This window comes from Oncorhynchus mykiss, chromosome 28, assembly GCF_057628025.1.
Source record: "Oncorhynchus mykiss isolate SJ-2025 chromosome 28, ASM5762802v1, whole genome shotgun sequence".
In the NCBI taxonomy this organism is placed as follows: Eukaryota; Metazoa; Chordata; class Actinopteri; order Salmoniformes; family Salmonidae; genus Oncorhynchus; species Oncorhynchus mykiss.
This window is the reverse complement of record NC_143049.1, coordinates 5,386,161-5,405,779: the sequence shown is the minus strand read 5'-3', so window position 1 is coordinate 5,405,779 and position 19,619 is coordinate 5,386,161. Positions and strand designations below refer to the sequence as shown.

Here is a 19,619-nt window from a genome sequence, read left to right as displayed (position 1 = left end):
TGTGGATGGACCATTTCAGTTTGTCAGCGATGTGTATGCCGAGGAACTTCTCCAATGCGGAGAAGCTTTCCACCTTCTCCACTGCGGTCCCATCGATGTGGATATGGGGGGGGGGGGGGGGGGGGGGGTGCTCCCTCTGCTGTTTCCTTAAGTCCACCCTGCAGGCTGTCGCAACATTGTTGGTAATCAAGCCAACTATTGTTGTGTCCTCTGCAAAACTTGATGATTGAGGTGGAGGCGTGCTTGGACACACAGTCGTGGGTGAAGAGGGAGTACAGGAGGGGGCTGAGCATGCACCCTTGTGGGGCCCCAGTGTTGAGGATCAGCAAAGAGGTGTTGTTTCCTACCTTCACCACCTGGGGGCAACCCTGTCAGGAAGTACAGGACCCAGTTGCACAGGGTGGGATTCAGACACAGGGCCTCGAGCTTGATGATGAGCTTGGAGGGTACTATGGTGTTGAGTGCTGAGCTACAGTCAATGAACAGCATTCTTACATAGGTATTCCTCTTGTCCAGATGGGACAGAGCAGTGTGCAGGCGATTGAAATGTCTGTGTATCTATTGGGGTGGCAAGCAAATTGAAGTGGGTCTAGGGTGGCAGGTAAGGTGGAGGTGATATGATCCTTGACTAGTGTTAGGTTCTACATTTTTCAGAGTAAATAACTCACGGACACTAGAGAAGCTTAACCACATTTACATTCTTCCAAATGGGTCCTTACAGCTGTAATTTAGACAAAAACCAACCTCTTTCCATATTGATACTGCTACTACACATAAATCAAACAATGTTCGAATATCCCATCTTTTCTTTTTGTTTTTTTAACTCACTATCTTCTAGAACTCTCCTCTTACAAAAACCTACTGCAGCTGGGACTTTTGTCCCTTTTACAGATCTTGCAGGGGGAAACCCCCCACCAGGGACCTATCCTAGAGTAAATAACTCACGGACACTAGAGAAGCTTAACCAAGTTGAATTTTTCTCAAAGGGCCGTTACAGCTGGAATTCAGACAAAAACATGTTCCAACCATCACAAGAATATATACCCCACTTTGGACACTCCTCCTTCTTGCCAATCCTTACATCTTATGGTTTCACAGTAACAGGGTAACATGATACTAAACCATTATTAGTCCCTTCAGGGGATCTGACCTCACCTCCTGACCTCAACCCCTCCTTCGCCTAATCCACAGATGTCCTCTCGTATCACCTATCGCACTCCCGTGACTCTCTCCCATCCACCCAGCACATTCCAGACACTCTACAGATCTCACTCCTTTATATACTATGTGTCTGATCTATCATGTCTTTAATATCTCAATGTTCAAAGTTTAGCCTGAATCCAACACTAGTCTCTCAAAGCACTTCATGATGACAGAGGTGAGTGCAACGCCCCGTCATTTAGGTAAATTACCTTTGCTTTCTTAGGTACAGGGACAATGGTGGCCATCTTGAAGCATGTGGGGACAACAGACTGGGATAGGGAGAGATGTAATATATCTGTAAACACACCAGCCAGCTAGGTCTGCGCATGCTTTGAGGACGCAGCTAGGGATACCATCTGGGCCGGCAGCCTTGCGAGGGTTAACGCGCTTAAATGTCTTACTCACGTCGGCCACGGAGAAGGAGAGCCCACAGTCCTTGATAGCGAGCCACGTCAGTGGCACTGTATTGTCCTCAAAGCGAGCGAAGAAGGTGTTCAGTCTGTCCGGAAGCAAGATGTCAGTGTCCGAGACGTGGCTGGTTTACTTCGTGATTGTCTGTAGACCCTGCCACATACGTCATGTCTGAGCCATTGTACTGGGAACTCAACTTTGTCCCTATACTGACATTTAGCCTGCTTGATTGCTTTGCGGAGGGAAAAACTACACTGTATTCTTCCATATTCCCAGTCTTCTTGCCCTGGTTAAATGCGTTGGTTCGCGCTTTCAGTTTTGCGCGAATGCTCCCATCTACCCCAACAGTTTCTGGTTGGGGTAGGTTTCAATAGTCACAGTGGGTACATCTCCTATGCACTTCCTGATAAACTCATTTGTGTTGATATGATTTTCTCCTGGCAGTTGCACCTAATGCGGTGATGACATACTGCAGTGATCTGTATCCAGGATCTGTGTCAGACAAAGCCATTGTCCAGAAGTTGGGGTTTGAGAAGATCTTAACGTCTGGTTACATGATTTTGGCAGACAAAGGCTTCTTTATCCAGAGCTTGATGTCTGCAGGAGTCACAGTAAACATTCCTCCATTCCTGAATCCCGAAAGTTTCACAGAGCGTGAGATACATCGCACAAACAACATAGCTGTCACACCCTGACTTGAGTTTTTTTTTAAATATATGTTGGTTAGGTCAGGGTGTGACATGGGTGATGTATGTGTTTTGTACTGTCTAGGGGTTTTGTAGGTTTATGGGGTTGTTTACCTTCTAGGTGTTTATGTATGTCTATGGTTGCCTAGATTGGTTCTCAATTAGAGGCAGCTGTTTATCGTTGTCTCTGATTGGGAACCATATTTAGGCAGTCATATTCTGTGGGTACTTTGGGTATTTCGTGGGTTATTATCTATGTCTATGTCTAGTTGCCTGTGTATGCACATTTAGATTATATAGCGTCACGTTTGTTTGTTTTGTAAGTTTGTTTCAGTGTTCTTTCTTCATTAAATATAGAACATGTATTCATATCACGCTGCGCCTTGGTCTCCTCACGACGACGATCGTGACAATAGCAAGAAACAGAATTCATGTTGAGAGGGCAAATGTTTGACTAAAATATTTCCAAATCATGCCACCTTATCTGTGTTGTTATAGTAATGTGCTGGTGCAGACTTGCTGTGCACTTGTAAACCTAGAAGACCCACTCATCAGAGAAGTAGCAGCTGGCAATGTATGGTATCCGGGGTAATATGGTTAATGATTATATACAGTGAAATTTATGGGGTATTATGTGTAGATTAATGACGATTTAAATTTTTAATCAATTTTAGAATAAGGCTGTAATGTAACAAAATGTGGAAAAAGTCAAGGGGTCTGAATACTTTCCGAATGCACTGTACACAGTTGAAGTCAGAAGTTAACATACAATTAAGTTAGAGTCATTAAAACTCAACATCAATTTCTTATTAACAAACTATAGTTTTGGCAAGTCGGTTAGGACATCTTTGTGCATGACACAAGTAATCGTTCCAACAATTCTTTACAGACTTATTTCACTTATCATTCACTGTATTATAATTCCAGTGGGTCAGAAGTTTACATGCACTAAGTTGACTGTGCCTTTAAACACCTTGGAAAATTCCAGAAAATTATGTCATGGCTTTAGGCTAATTGACATCATTTGAGTCAATTGGAGGTGTACCTGTGGATGTATTTCAGTGCCTCTTTAATTGACATCATATGAAAATCAAAAGAAATCAGCCAAGACCTCAGAAAAAAATTGTAGATCTTCACAAGTCTTGTTCATCCTTAGGAGCAATTTCCAAATGCCTGAAGGTACCACGTTCATCTGTACAAACAATAGTATGCAAGTATAAACACCATGGGACCACGCAGCCATCATACCGCTCAGGAAGGAGACACAAGGCGAGACCCAGATGCAGACACTTGAGGCAAATGGTTTGAGTCTTGATATTTATTAAACTATCCAAAATGGGTAGGCAAGAGAATGGTTGTGGACAGGCAAAAGGTCAAAACCAGTTCAGAGTCCAGGAGATACAGAGTGGCAGGCAGGCTCGAGATCTTGGCAGGCAGAATGGTCAGGCAGGCGGGTACGGAGTCCAGAAAACAGGCAAGGGTCAAAAACCAGGACTAGCAAAAGAGAATAGAAGCAGGAGTAGGGGAAAAACGCAGGGTGACTTAAAAAACAAGACGAACTGGCACAGAGAGACAGGAAACACAGGGATATATGCACCAGGGATAATAAGCGACACCTGGAGGGGGAAGAGACAATTACAAGACAGTTGAAACAGATCAGGGAGTGACAGTAACCCCCCTCTAGGGACACCACACGGCGTCCTACTTGGTTAACCGGGGTGTCGGCGGTGGAAGTCTGTGATGAGAGCTGGATCCAGGATATCTCTAACGGGAACTCAGCACCTCTCCTCCGGGCCGTAACCCCCCCAGTCAACCAGGTACTGGAAACCTCTGCCCCGTGGTCGAACACCCAGGAGACATTTTACCATGTAGGCCGAATGGCCATCAATGACACAGGGAATGGGGGTGGGCCTGGGGATAGAAGACAAAGGACTGTGAGACACTGGCTTAATCCTAGACACATGGAACGTAGGGTGAATACGGAGGGTACGGGGTAACATTGAGCTCAGATGCATCCTGTTTCCATTGATCATCCTTGATGTTTCGACAACTTGATTGGAGTCCACCTGTGGTAAATTCAATTGATTGGACATGATTTAGAAAAGCACACACCTGTCTATACAGTGCCTTGCGAAAGTATTCGGCCCCCTTGAACTTTGCGACCTTTTGCCACATTTCAGGCTTCAAACATAAAGATATAAAACTGTATTTTTTTGTGAAGAATCAACAACAAGTGGGACTCAATCATGAAGTGGAACGACATTTATTGGATATTTCAAACTTTTTTAACATTTCAAAAACTGAAAAATTGGGCGTGCAAAATTATTCAGCCCCCTTAAGTTAATACTTTGTAGCGCCACCTTTTGCTGCGATTACAGCTGTAAGTCGCTTGGGGTATGACTCTATCAGTTTTGCACATCGAGAGACTGAAATTTTTTCCCATTCCTCCTTGCAAAACAGCTCGAGCTCAGTGAGGTTGGATGGAGAACATTTGTGAACAGCAGTTTTCAGTTCTTTCCACAGATTCTCGATTGGATTCAGGTCTGGACTTTGACTTGGCCATTCTAACACCTGGATATGTTTATTTTTGAACCATTCCATTGTATATTTTGCTTTATGTTTTGGATCATTGTCTTGTTGGAAGACAAATCTCCGTCCCAGTCTCAGGTCTTTTGCAGACTCCATCAGGTTTTCTTCCAGAATGGTCCTGTATTTGGCTCCATCCATCTTCCCATCAATTTTAACCATATTCCCTGTCCCTGCTGAAGAAAAGCAGGCCCAAACCATGATGCTGCCACCACCATGTTTAACAGTGGGGATGGTGTGTTCAGCTGTGTTGCTTTTACGCCAAACATAGCGTTTTGCATTGTTGCCAAAAAGTTCAATTTTGGTTTCATCTGACCAGAGCACCTTCCACATGTTTGGTGTGTCTCCCAGGTGGCTTGTGGCAAACTTTAAACAACACTTTTTATGGATATCTTTAAGAAATGGCTTTCTTCTTGTCACTCTTCCATAAAGGCCAGATTTGTGCAATATACGACTGATTGTTGTCCTATGGACAGAGTCTCCCACCTCAGCTGTAGATCTCTGCAGTTCATCCAGAGTGATCATGGGCCTCTTGGCTGCATCTCTGATCAGTCTTCTCCTTGTATGAGCTGAAAGTTTAGAGGGACGGCCAGGTCTTGGTAGATTTGCAGTGGTCTGATACTCCTTCCATTTCGATATTATCGCTTGCACAGTGCTCCTTGTGATGTTTAAAGCTTGGGAAATCTTTTTGTATCCAAATCCGGCTTTAAACTTCTTCACAACAGTATCTCGGACCTGCCTGATGTGTTCCTTGTTCTTCATGATGCTCTCTGGGCTTTTGACGGACCTCTGAGACTATCACAGTGCAGGTGCATTTATACGGAGACTTGATTACACACAGGTGGATTGTATTTATCATCATTAGTCATTTAGGTCAACATTGGATCATTCAGAGATCCTCACTGAACTTCTGGAGAGAGTTTGCTGCATTGAAAGTAAAGGGGCTGAATAATTTTGCACGCCCAATTTTTCAGTTTTTGATTTGTTAAAAAAGTTTGAAATATCCAATAAATGTCGTTCCACTTCATGATTGTGCCCCACTTGTTGTTTATTCTCCACAAAAAAATACAGTTTTATATCTTTATGTTTGAAGCCTGAAATGTGGCAAAAGGTCGCAAAGTTCAAGGGGGCCGAATACTTTCGCAAGGCACTGTAAGTGCTACCCGAGCTCTTCTCCAGGTACGTCAACAGTGGCGAACGAACATCTGGGTTGAGGGTACGTTGACTTCCGGTTCTTGTTCTGGGAAGAGTGCAGGTTGATACCCCATGGAGCACTCAAAAGGGGAGAGTCCCGTGGCAGAACAGGGAAGGGTGTTCTGGGCATACACCACCCAGACCAGTTGACGGATCCAGGTAGTGGGGTTGGTTGAGACCAGGCATCTTAGGGTGGTCTCCAGGTCCTGGTTAGCTCGCTCCGACTGGCCGTTCAACTGGGGATGGAACCCAGAGGATAGGCTGGCCGACTCCCCAATAAGGGTGCAGAACGCCTTCCAAAACTGAGGACCCCGGTCGGAAACCATATCCAACGGGAGTCCATGGATCTTGAAGATGTGCTGCACCATGTGCTGGGCCATTTCCTTGGCAGAAGGAAGTCTGGGCAGAGGGATGAAATGAGCAGCCTTTGAGAACCGATCCACCACCGTCAGAATGACGGTGTTGCCATCAGACGGGGGAAGCCCAGTGACAAAATTCAGAGAGATATGAGACCAGGGACGATGAGGGACCGGTAGTGGCTGAAGAAGGTCAGAAGGAGCTTGCCGTGGAGTCTTGTTCTGGGCACACAACGTGCACGCGGCGACAAAGGCAGAGATGTCAGGAACCATTGTGGGCCACCAGAAACGTTGTCGGAGGAATGCTAGGGTATGGCGGGAACTGGGGTGACAGGTCAGCCTGGAGGAATGAGCCCATTCCAGGATCCAGGAGTGGACTGAGTTTGGGACAAACAGCCAGTTAGCCGTGCCCCCTTCAGGTCCAAGCTGGGAACATTGTGCCTTGCGAACCAGGGTCTCAATACCCCAACCTACTGAGGCTGCAAGGCATGAGGTAGGGAGAATGGTTTCGGAGACTGAGGGATTGGCAGACGAACTGTACAGGCGGGAGAGTGCACCAGGCTTCACATTCTTGGACCCTGGGCGGAAGGAAATGGTGAGGTTAAATCCTGTTAACAGGAGAGCCCGTGCCTTGCTGAAGACCTCCAGGAGGTCGTGGTACTCTGTGGCGACGGCAGAGAAATCCGAGACTTGACTTAAGCCCTGAGGAGGCAAGGCTGCTCTGCTTCTCTCTGGGGAAGGCTGCTCTGCTCTGCTTTTCTCTGGGGAAGGCTGCTCTGCTTTGAGGCAATGGGAATGGCAGAACATACTCCAACCCAGAGTTGAACTTGTGGTCCAGTCAATAACAGGGTTGTGTTTTTTGAGCCAAGAAAATGCCAAAACAATAGGAACATGGGGAGACTCAATGAGAAGCAGCTGGATGACCCCACTGTGATTTCCTGAAACCTGCAGATTAACAGGAACAGTGCTGTGGGTAACTCTACCAATGGAGCGGTCGTCTAGTGCTCTAGTGTCCATGGGAACAGAGAGGAGTTGAGTGGAGATACCTAATTCAGAAACTAGGGTAGGGTCCATATGTCACAAGAATGGGTGAATTCAACTACTACTCAAAGCTTTGTCTATTTCCCGAAGGTTGTAAGGCGTCAGTTAATAAAAAAGTAGACAAAGCCTCAGATTCTGCAATAGATCAATACTTTATTCAGAGAGCGCTCTGTCTTCAAAATGAGACCACAATCTTTTTATAGCACACACACACATTAACTCACATCAGTAGAAACGCCAGCTCTCTTTAGGTGGGCTGTATTTTTCCAAAGATCACATACATTGTTTATCACCCTTCTGCCACATGGTTCATCATCTTCTGCAAGCCGAGCCATTTCTAACAGTTTTTCTACTCCCTAGGGTGGAGTAGAAAAAGTATATTTTAAACCAAATACTTTTAGACTTTTACTCAAGCAGTATTTTACTGGGTGACTTTCACTTTTACTTGAGTAACTTTCTATGAAGGTATCTTACCTTTTACTCATGTATGACAATTGGGTACTTTTTCCACCCCTGTGAGTAGGTTAAGAAATGACCATGTCTCAACAGCAGAGCCGGAGAGCTTTGTATCCTGTAGCCTCTCCCTCCCGTCTATTCAAGGCTCGGAGCACTGGTCATGTTTCTCCTCCCTGGAGTTTTGCGCCTGTTTCGAAACCCCGCCTTCTAATGCAGGTAACCAGCCAATGTAGAAATGCCAAGTGGTCTGCAGACAATATTTCCTTGTCAAGACCTGCAGAGCAAACAAGCTCTCCAAGACAAGAGCACACAGAGTGGAAAGCACTGCTTATTCTCAATTACTTAGGCTAAGTCTCTATAAGGCCGGGCAAAGTTGAATTACTGTTTAACGGATGCCCCGCCTTACTTTTCTCCACACCAATAATAATAACAATCAGGTGTGTTACTTTGTTGGGCTTTGTTTGTAATCCACTGTCCGCTCCCGTTTGAGGCTTTCCCAAATTGATGAGCAAGAGACCAAACAGCCCGAGATCACACACTCGGATCATGTTCGAGCCTCAGATTGGACAGTGAAACGCATACGCTTTCAACTGCAGGCGACATGCAGATGTTTCATTTCTCTCTCATGCAGTCATGGCTGAATACAGTGTGAATTCCTACTGTTTATATGTCCAGGTTAAACGTGGGGTGTCCATCATTATAAACAAACAGTCGGTTAAATTCAAGGTTAATGCATTCTTTTCAGATCTATTAGAAGCGAATAGACGAAACAACAATGTCATTTAACCAATTGACTGGCCAGAGATCAGGGCATTCATCAGCAAATACGCAGTGCCAGCTGATAGTATTTTGGACAACCAAATTGAAGTCAAAATGATTGATAAAATCGAAGTATGTCGCTATATGGTGATTTGCGATTCATAACTTACATTTTACCGGTAATAACAGATAACACCACGACGGAATGCGTTTGAAGTGATGATGCGCAGCCGAGAACCGCTAGCCTCTCTAGGCTAGATGGGACGCCACCTGACCAACATCCAGTGAAAGTGCAGTGCGCCAAATTCAAACTACAGAATTGTAAATATTTAACATGCATAAAAATACACATGCAATATGTCAAAATAAAGCTTATCTTCTTGTTCATTCAGCCACAGTGTCAGACCATGCGATTATCTGAGGACAGCACCCCATCAAACAAACAATCATATTTCATCCCGCCAGGCATGACACAAAACTCAGAAATAACGATAATTCATGCCTTACCTTTGAAGATCTTCTTCTGTTGGCACTCCAATATGTCCCATAAACATCACAAATGGTCCTTTTGTTCGATTAATTCCGTCGTTATATCTCCAAAATGTCAATTTATTTGGCGCGTTTGATCCAGAAAAACACCGGTTCCAACTCGCGCAACATGATTACAAAATATCTAATAAGTTACCTGTAATCTCTGTCCAAACATTTCAAACAACTTTCCAAATACAACTTTAGGTATTTTTTAACGTAAATAATCAAATTTATGACGGGATAAACTGCGTTCAATAGCGGATAAAAACAAAGTGGAGCGAGCTTTCAGGTCGTGCGACCCTAACAAACAGTACACTAGACTCGACCCTCGTTCTGAACAGCCCTACTTCTTCATTACACAAAAGAAAAACATCAACCAATTTCTAAAGACTGTTGACATCCAGTGGAAGCGATAGGAACTGCAGGCAAGTGCCTTAGAAATCTAGATCCACATAGAAAACCCTGCCACCTCAAAACAAAATTGTCCTGGATGGTTTGTCCTCGGAGTTCCGCCTGACAAATAAGTTCTGTTATACTCACAGACATCATTCAAACAGTTTTAGAAACTTAACTTGTTATGGCTGCAATCCCCCTATCTCAATAAGTGTCATCAACAACCGCTGAGTAGCATAGCGCTACATTCAATAAATATTACTACAAATATTTATAAACATGAAATCACAAGTGCAATTTGGCTTAGCCTTTTGTTAATCCACCTGTCGTGTCAGATTTTGAAATTATCCTTTACAGCGAAAGCATTTGTGTAAGTTCATCGATCGCACGACAAAACATTAAGTACACTTAGCATCAGGAAGCTTGGTCACGAAAATCAGAAAAGCAATCAAATTAATAGTTTACCTTTGATGATCTTCGGATGTTTTCACTCACGAGACTCCCAGTTACACACACAACAAATGTTCCTTTTGTTCCATAAAGATTATTTTTATATCCAAAATACCTCAGTTTGTTTGTCGCATTATGTTCAGAAATCCACAGGAGAGAGCGGTCACGACAACGCAGACAAAAATTCCAAATGGTTTCCATAATGTCCACAGAAACATGTCAAACGTTTTTTATAATCAATTCTCAGGTTGTTTTTAAAATATATAAATCGATAATATATCAACCGTCAATGTCTTTCACAGTAGGAGAGGGAAAAGCAATGGCTGCGGAAACTCTGTTGAGCGAGCAAAACTCATGTGACCACTTGACGCGATGTTATCGTTCTGGCTCATTTTTCAAAATAAAAGCCTAAAACTGTGTCTGAAGACTGTTGACGCCTTGAGGAAGCGATAGGAAAATGAATCTGGTTCATATCCCTGTAAATCCAGCAAAGGGAGGCTATGGAACATGGAGTTTTCAAAATAGAAGCCACTTCCTGGTTTGATTTTTCTCAGGGTTTCGCCTGCAATATCAGTTCTGTTATACCCACAGACAATATTTTGACAGTTTTGGAAACTTTAGAGTGTTTTATATCCAATACTAATAATAATATGCATATATTAGCAACTGAGACTGAGGAGCTGGCCATTGACAAGCTACTCAATACTGCCCCTGCAGCCATATGAAGTTAAGAGTGTTTTCTATCCAAATCTACTAATAATATGCATATCCTAGCTTCTGGGCCCGAGTAGCAGGCAGTTTACTTTGGGCACGCTTTTCATCTGGATGTGAAAATACCGCCCCCTAGCCTAGAGAGGCTAGCATGTCCAGCAAAGTACATTGAAGTGTGTGCGTGCCACTGGCGTGCAGATTAGCAGATTCAATGATTTGATCTATGATTTGGTCTCCCAGATGGGGGCTTTTCGTGGAAGCCAGTATTATGGGGTGAGCAAAGTTACTGGGCTCGAATTTAGTTTAGCTTGCTCTATATTTATATCGATGCTTCTAAATGTGCATGTTATAAACAACATGTTTTATTTTGATGGGCTATATGCTATGGCTGGATTTATGAGAAGCCTAATCATGTTTGAATGAATATTTTGTTAACGCCTATAGGCTATAGAGATGCATTCTGGTAATGAACTCATTATACATCAAAATTGTAATAAGATGACAATTATTTATCAATAATTCTTGAATTAGAAAAACATGTTAAATAGTCTACTCCATTACCCTTTACGTCACATAAAATTACGAGATTGGATTACACTTATTTTTACCAGGAATAAAGAAACTGTCACAAGTTATACTTCCCATTGTGTTTCATTTCTCATGGAATTTCTCACTTTTTTGGAAAAATAGTGTAGGTTTTCGCATGGAATAATGTAACTCTTGAAGCTCACAGTAGGCCTAGAGCCTGCACAAGTGCCTAGGACAATGTGGTAAAGTACTGTTATTCCTTACCCACTTGTTGTTTTTTGCTCACCTCCCTTTCTGGGGGGCAAATCCGTTAAAACAGTGAATACATTTTGTCTAATAGTCTATAATAGTGTCGCCCATTACCTCTCATCAGCACCTGCATATTTTGTAGTAGGACCATTACATAAAACAAGGCCAAATATACATTGGCATTGCTTACCAAGATGACATTGAATGCTCCTGAGTGGCCTAGTTACAGATTTAAAATCGGGTTTTAAATCTATGGCAATACTTGAACATGGCTGTCTAGCATTGATCAAGAAACATCTTGACAAAGCTTGAAGACTTTAAGAGAATAATGGGTAAATATTGTACAAGCCAGGTGTGCAAAGCTCTTAAGAGACTTACCCAGAAAGACTCGCAGCTGTAATCGCTGCCAACAGTGATTCTAACACGTATTGACTCAGGCAGTTGAATACTTATCTAATCAAGATGTTTTATTTTTCATTAGAAAATTATATTTTCTTCCACTTTGACAAGGTATTTGAAAGAAAAATATCATTTTAATCCCACTTTCTAACAACCAAATGTTAAAAAAGTCTAGGGGTGTGAATACTTTCTGAAGGCACTGTATATAAAGAAAACAAACTCTTGGGACTTGGTTCAAACCATGTGAATTTATTTACCGTTTCACCTATTTTAGAAATAGTTGACCAGAATTATTTATTTTCATGTTTTTGTGTGATGGCAATTTTAACCACACATTAACAACATTGATTCTGCAAAGTGCTTTTAATTCCTGACATCAATTTGTCATTTAATGCTAAGGTTTCACAAATAGCATTCTTCAATTTTGATCACTTGCACGTTTTATGATACACCTAATGTCGAAAATATATATGCGTTCCAAAAACATAAAAAAAACTTCCTACAAATAAAAATAACAAAATCATAAAAGTTAAATCAATCAGAAGAGTCATAATAAATACTAATCATTCAAAGAGTTTGCCTTGTGACCGATATCGACCAGACAACATTGGCTTTATAATTTGAGGGAAAATAGATTAAAACCCAGGACATTTTGCTATCAGCTCACACATTCTTCTAGCCTGGGTGTCCAAGATATGTTTATGCTCTTGCCAATGCCAATTGTATTGTTTGGCAAGAAAATGAGTAACAGGGAGTTGGCACAAACAGACTGACACACGGGGTAACATTCTTCAACATATTGCTCAGTCTGAAAGCAACATATCACACCAGTGGGAATTGTGTCAGTTCTGTGTCATTGTGTTGTTAGTTAGCTAGGCCTACTTTTACATTTCTTGAGTGACATCATTCCAGTTTGTATTTCTACAGGAAACTCAAAATTCTACAGGTTTCAGTGATTCAAAAAGTCTCAATGCAAAAAACAAAATGCATATTACTATCTCCATGACAACAAAAGCATAGAATGTGAACTAACTAACTCAAATATGTACGTTAATATCAATAATAAGGAACCAATTCAGCAAATCACATGGCATGATTAGCAACAAAACTTGGAATTAGTGGAAAAATCTATAAAACAACCAATTATTTAAACCTGTAGAGATACTGGATAAGCTACTGATCAAGTATACCAGCTGTTTATCCGCCACAATCATATGTACAACTAAAGAGCATTCTTTCCTCCTTAGAAATGTACTCCAGAAACAGTTGATACTTTGCTTTGCTTCCTAATCACATACACACCTTTGGGAGCGTGTGTGAAAGACTTGCCATTATAATGTAACGTACCTTTTTGGAAATACAATATCTGCTAAATAGACCGATTTACAACAGTACCTGAACTAGCTAACCCACACACACAGCCCCTGGAACACTACAGAAACACACATACCAACCAACCAACCAACCAACAAAACAAACAAACATAGAACGTAAAGTAGGAGTGACAACTGTTGGTGACTTTGAGGTGAGTGTGGATGGATTGGAGCACAAGGCTACGATACAAATGAATTTGTCCATCTAGGAAAAAGAAACAGCCATCATGATGACAGCTAGCTAGGTAGCTAGCAGGAGTACAGAGGTCCAGTAACTACTGAACCGCTGGTCATGAACATCACAGAGACAAAATTGCATAGTCCCAAGACCATAATCAAGATCGAAGGAAGTTATTGTTTTACTGTCTGAGTATTAACTCTGGATAATCGTTCAGAATATTTTCAGACTGAAATGTAATGAATAGAGCAGACCCAATTCCCAAATCTATACGACATGCAATCCTATCTGTTCTACACAATACATATCTATCCAAACGTTTCATTATGTCCTGTAATATTGCTGCCTTCTGAACAGACCCCTTCCTCGTTAGAGCAATGATATAGGTCTGTCTGGGGTAAGTTGAACCACTAACACAACAGCAATATACAATATCAACATAATGATACACCAATGAGAGGTTAAAACAGGGAAGTAACCTAAGTAATAACTTATGACAGCTAATGTCAACTTTTAAAACACCTATGAGAGCTTATAACAGCTTATGTCAACAGATAGACCAAGGAAAGCATGACACCTAAGAAAGCGCATGTCAGCGTATGTAATGATATACACTATGATGCCAGTTATTTCTGATTCATGACTGGAGGCCCCTATAGTTCAATATCAATAATGTTATCAAGGGAAGTTACTTTTCATCAGCCATTCACTCATTCTTTTACAAATCCATACTGTAATAGATCCTCACTAAATAACTCCTTCACACTTCGTAATATACTAAGTCTGCATCCAAAATGGCACCCCTCCCCTACATAGTGCACTACTTTTGAACAGGGCCCTGCTCAAAAGAAGTGCGCAATATAGGGAATAAGGTGGCTATTGGGGAGGCAGATTATATAATTCAGATAACAGTACAAGGATGCCTAATAGTGGTGGCTATTACACACAACACTCAGTTGTGCACTGGTTCAGTGGTAGTTTATAAACAGGCATTTACAGTGCCTTCGAAAAGTATTCAGACCCCTTGACTTTTTCCACATTTTCTTAGGTTACAGCCTTATTCAAAAAAATATTAAATTGGTTTGGTTCCTCATCAATCTACACACAGTACCCCAGAAATGACAAAGCAAAAACAGGATTTTAGAAAATGTTACTAATTTATATAAATACATTTTTAAAAAAACACATAAACAGCACATTTCCATAAGTACTCAGACCCTTTACACAGTACTTTGTATTCAGACCCTTTACTCAGTACTTTGTTAAATCATCTTTGGCAGCGATTACAGCAATCTTCTTGGGTATGAAGCTACAACCTTAGCACACCTGTATTTGGGGAGTTTCTCCCATTCTTCTCTACAGATCCTCTAAAGCCCTGTCAGGTTGGATGGGGAGCGTTGCTGCATAGCTCTTTTCAGGTCTCTCCAGAGATGTTCGATCTGGTTCAAGTCCGGGCTCTGGCTGGCCCACTCAACATTGAGACTTATCTCGAAGCCACTCGGGGCAAAGTACAGAGAGATCCTTGATGAAAACCTGCTCCAGAGTGCTCCGGATCTCAGCTACTACAGCTGTGTGCTTAGGGTGGTTGTCCTGTTGGAAGGTGAACCGTCGCCTCAGTCTGAGGTCTGAAGCACTCTGGAGCAGGTTTTCATCAAGGATCTCTCTGTACTTTGCTCCGTTCATATTTCCCTCAATCCTGACAACTCTCCCAGTTCCTACTGCTGAAAAACATCTCCACAGCATGATGCTGCTACCTCCATGCTTCACTGTAGGGATGGTGCTAGGTTTCCTCCAGAAATTACGCTTGGCATTCAGGCCAAAGAGTTCAATTTTGGTTTCATTAAACTTGTTTCTCATGATCTGGGTGCCTTTTAGCAAACTTCAAGCGGGTTGTCATGTGCCTTTTATTGAGGAGTGGCGTACATCTGGCCACTCTACCATAAAGGCCTGATTGGAGGAATGCTGCAGAGATGATTGTCCTTCTGGAAGGTTCTCCCATCTCCACAGAGGAACTCTGGAGCTCTGTCAGAGTGAGAGTTATAAGGCCCTTCTCCCCCGACTGCTCAGTTTGGCCAGGCAGTCAGCTCTAGGAAGAGTCTGGGTGGTTCCACACGTCTCTCATTTATGAATGATGGAGGCCACTGTGTTCTTGGGGACCTTCAATGCTGCAGACATCTGTGCCTCGACACAATCCTGTCTGAGGTATTCGTTTTTTTTATTTTTAATATACGTGCAACAATGTCTAAAACCCTGTTTTCACATTGTCATTATGAGGTATTGTGTGTAGATTTGAGGATTTTTTTTTAATTAATCCATTTTATAATAAGGCTGTAACATAACAAAATGTGGAAAAAGGTCAAGGGGTCTGAATACTTTGAAGGCACTGTAAGTCATCACTTCCAGAACTCAAGAGAGTTATATTAAAATATGTTTTGGATTGTAGAGCTAAATGTAGAAAACGAAATAAGAAACGTTCATTTCATTTTTAAGTCGATGATGATTATGTCGATTGCGATGCCCGCCGTCCTCCCTCCCAGATACACTGCTGTAAACTCTTTCAAGTGTGATTTACTGTTCCTGTCCTAACTGTTGTTACACTGGTCCCATTCTCAGAGCCCATTTTAACTAACACTGCAGGTTTCAGTAAAGAAAATAACCCTACAGGTTGACAAATGCACTGTGGCTCTCTTCTTTGGCAGTAGTGGTGTCTTGGAATTTAGAACTATGCCGCTGTGCAATACTGTTTGTTCTCCTTTGTTGACGGAATATTGAGTTAACTGATGCTGAGCTGAGCGAAACCCATCAGCTTGACATCGTCAGGGATCTCCGACTCGTCTATGCCAGATGCCTGAGAAAGAAAGAGAAAGAAATGTTCAGTGCATCTGTCTTTGTAGAGTGTTGAGCAGGGCATAATGCTGTTTCAACAGGACACAAATGGAAGCTTTGATTGAAACAAAAAATATTGAACTTACCAGTTTGAAAGTTACATTTTTATTGTTGAAAGGATCATCAACAATCTTCTGCAGGTTGGCAGCAACTGGAAAGAATACAGATGTGGAATAAGGAATCTGAACCTCTCTAAAAACCAGCATAATTTTTGCCATTTCTGGAGTAAATGACCGTATCTGATATTTGTCTTGCCTACTACTTACTAAAACTACATACTGTGTACGAATCGTTCTACATACTATTTAGAACATACTGTTTTGTAAAACGTATGCACTAAGCAACACACATCAACATACTAGTGTCATGGCGTGGCCCTCTTTAGATATAGCAAGCACCCCCTCTCTCTTCCCCCTACACCCAGGCTCTGTTATCTCAGGTCATAAATTCCTGGAGGAGACTCTCTCCCTCATGCAGTATAGAGAGAGAGGGTTCACAGTAGAACAAAGGAACTTCTTCTACCTCATAGAACTTGAGAACTGAACAATGTCCATGTTTTGGAGAACGTGTAAACGGTCGGTGGAGAATCCAGCTACGACCTGTCCATTTTGACTAATGTTTGTGACCTCATGAGATACAATACAGCCACATTACCATAACTCTGTATATACAAGAGTCTCCGTTATGAGATTTGCATCTAATTATTGTATAAAATGAATGAGTAAAGATGAAACTATGTGAAATTATGTCATGTGAATTTAAACTGTTGAAAGAGAATCCAACTCCCTTTAAAGTTTAACTAAGTCATTGGCCAGCCCCATGAGCACAGACATTGATCTGGCGTCATGGGACAGCCCTTTTCTGCTGTTCCGAATATAAACCCCGGCTGGAGAAGCCCACTTCAGACCAAGTGTACCTCGATTACCGAGATGGCTAGGTTTGAGTTGAGACCATGCATTCCTCGGTTGTTGAATTCCTAACCAAACCACGTGGAGCATTGGCTACACTGGTGGAAATTGTTAAACTCAGACTATCGATACCGACAGAATAAGAGCAAATCTTCTATACTAATTACTAGTCTGCAGCTAGAATTTATGTTGACCTGGAATAAGAAGACCGACAACCGCCGAAACATCTATCTATAAGAACATTCCTGAATGTTACTGTGAAATATTCCTTCTAACCAAAGACTCCTTGGACACAGAGAGAATCTCGGATGAACTTTCCAACAGAAAAGGACGATTCCAAGAGATCACAACGACACACTGAGCGTAAATATATATATTGATTGCAATTATTCCCGAATGAGTGGGCGTTCATGTGCAAAGGATTAGCATTTGAATTATGATAATTATCAACTGTGTAGTGACTCGTTTTTCCCGGCCTTCCCTTATCATTTCCTTGTAACCATATATATTGTTGTTTGTTTATGCATTTCTGTGATTATTTAGTTAGTAAATAAATGATTAATGTATGGATGATTCATAGTGAAGGCTGGGTTCGTGCAGATAACCAATGACATTTGGGATGAGACTAATGTGAGGTAAAGAATGATTCATTAATTAGAAGACTAATTGGTCAGATATTAAAATATCTGAAAAGTTACATTAGGAAAATTATAACTTTGTAACCTGAAGATTTTCCTTGGTGCCCCGATTTCCTGGTTAATTACATGTACATGATTAATTTAATCACGTAATAATAACTACCGAGAACTGATTTGATAAGTCTTCACTTTAATGATGCCAAAGACACGACACTAGTCTCACCCATACTGAGAATGTGTCAGCTAATGCGCAATTGCGTTGTTTCCAGCCATTTGTTCATTTTTCTACAGCCTGTCCCTTTCTTTGATTATCAGCTGTTGTCAAACACACATGCGTCTGAAAATGCAATTCTCTTCCTTAGTGTGCAGATAAATCTACTAGATGAAAAGCCAAAATGAGTATGACATCCTGGCATTTAAAGCACACTCAATTTTCTAAATGTCACACTATAAAATATTATATTTCCACATAACCAAAATGTGTTGTCTCAGTCAGTCATTTCAGCCTGACCTGTGACTTCACTGACCTCTAGTAGCTTTGGTCAAGTTAACATAGTCAGGGACTTGTTATCCTACAGTCGACCTCTCTAAGCTTTGGTTTCATACTCACCAACCACTACATCTTTCCCATCGACTAGACCTGCGGATACCAACTCCTGAGACACTCCATCTGATGAATCTGAGGAAGGTAGGTGAGTGAGTGAGAGAGAGAACAGAACCGAGAGATATAGAGATAGATGGGGAGAGAGAAACAGAGCAGGAGTGGTTAGTTATGTGAGAAGAAAAAGTGTGATAGGTCCATATATGTGATTGTAACATAGCCACATAGCCCTGATATGCAGATGACTGGCAACCCTGATTAGAAACACCTGCTTCTCACCTGTTGATCCCTATAAATGCGTTTTCTGATAGGAAAAGATTTTAACCTACATGAAGAAGACTTAAGTTGAAACATCTGCTCTGAAGCAGTAAAAGTTAGCTTTATGCAAAATATTTTGAGTGCGAATCCCATCACACGTTTTGCTAATCTGGATTCACTGGTTTTATGATATCATCAGACTTTTGGGTGAATGCGATGGTCCACTTTTGTTTAATGGTTAGATAGTGCCTTCAGAAAGTATTCACACATCTTGACTCTTTCCACATTCTGTAAGGTTACAGCCTGAATTTAAAAATATATTACATTCATATTTTGTTTCACTGATCTACACACAATACCCCATAATGTCAAAGTGGAATTATGTTGTTAGAAATGTCTACAAATTATAAAAAATATATGGGTGAAATCATTTAAGTAGTCAAACTTTTTGTTATTGCAAGCCTACATAAGTGCAGGATTGTTGAGGGAAACTTGTTCCAAGGCTCAGGCAGAGCTCATTATCCAGTTTATAAGAGTTTATTAAAGCAATTGAAGGGAAGTTCACTCAGGACAGAAGCAGAAGAACTAAAAAAACTGCAGAATCAGTAATTTACAGTGGGGCAAAAAAAGTATTTAGTAAGCCACCAATTGTGCAAGTTCTCCCACGTAAACAGATGAGAGAGGCCTGTAATTTTCATCATAGGTACACTACAGAAAATCACCTTGTAGGATTTTGAATGAATTTATTTGCAAATTATGGTGGAAAATAAGTATTTGGTCAATAACAAAAGTTTCTCATGACTTTGTTATATACCCTTTGTTGG

At 41.5% G+C, this 19,619-nt stretch overlaps 1 protein-coding gene across 2 annotated transcripts in view; it reads right to left on the bottom strand.

The window, feature by feature from the left end:
• Positions 1–12,182: 12,182 nt before the first annotated feature.
• The window catches only part of LOC110508375 (serine/threonine-protein kinase OSR1), a 34,685-nt gene continuing 27,248 nt past the window's right edge, over positions 12,183–19,619 (bottom strand). For both annotated transcript variants that reach the window (XR_002471295.3, XM_021588872.3), the window contains exons 15-17: positions 18,547–18,615; positions 16,477–16,541; positions 12,183–16,352 (exon numbers count right to left, since the gene is read on the bottom strand). Coding sequence is in view for 1 of the 2 variants with exons in the window: in XM_021588872.3 (XP_021444547.1) it covers positions 16,278–16,352; positions 16,477–16,541; positions 18,547–18,615 (209 nt within the window). In the remaining variant the exon portion in view is untranslated. The remainder of the gene's footprint in view (positions 16,353–16,476; positions 16,542–18,546; positions 18,616–19,619) is intronic.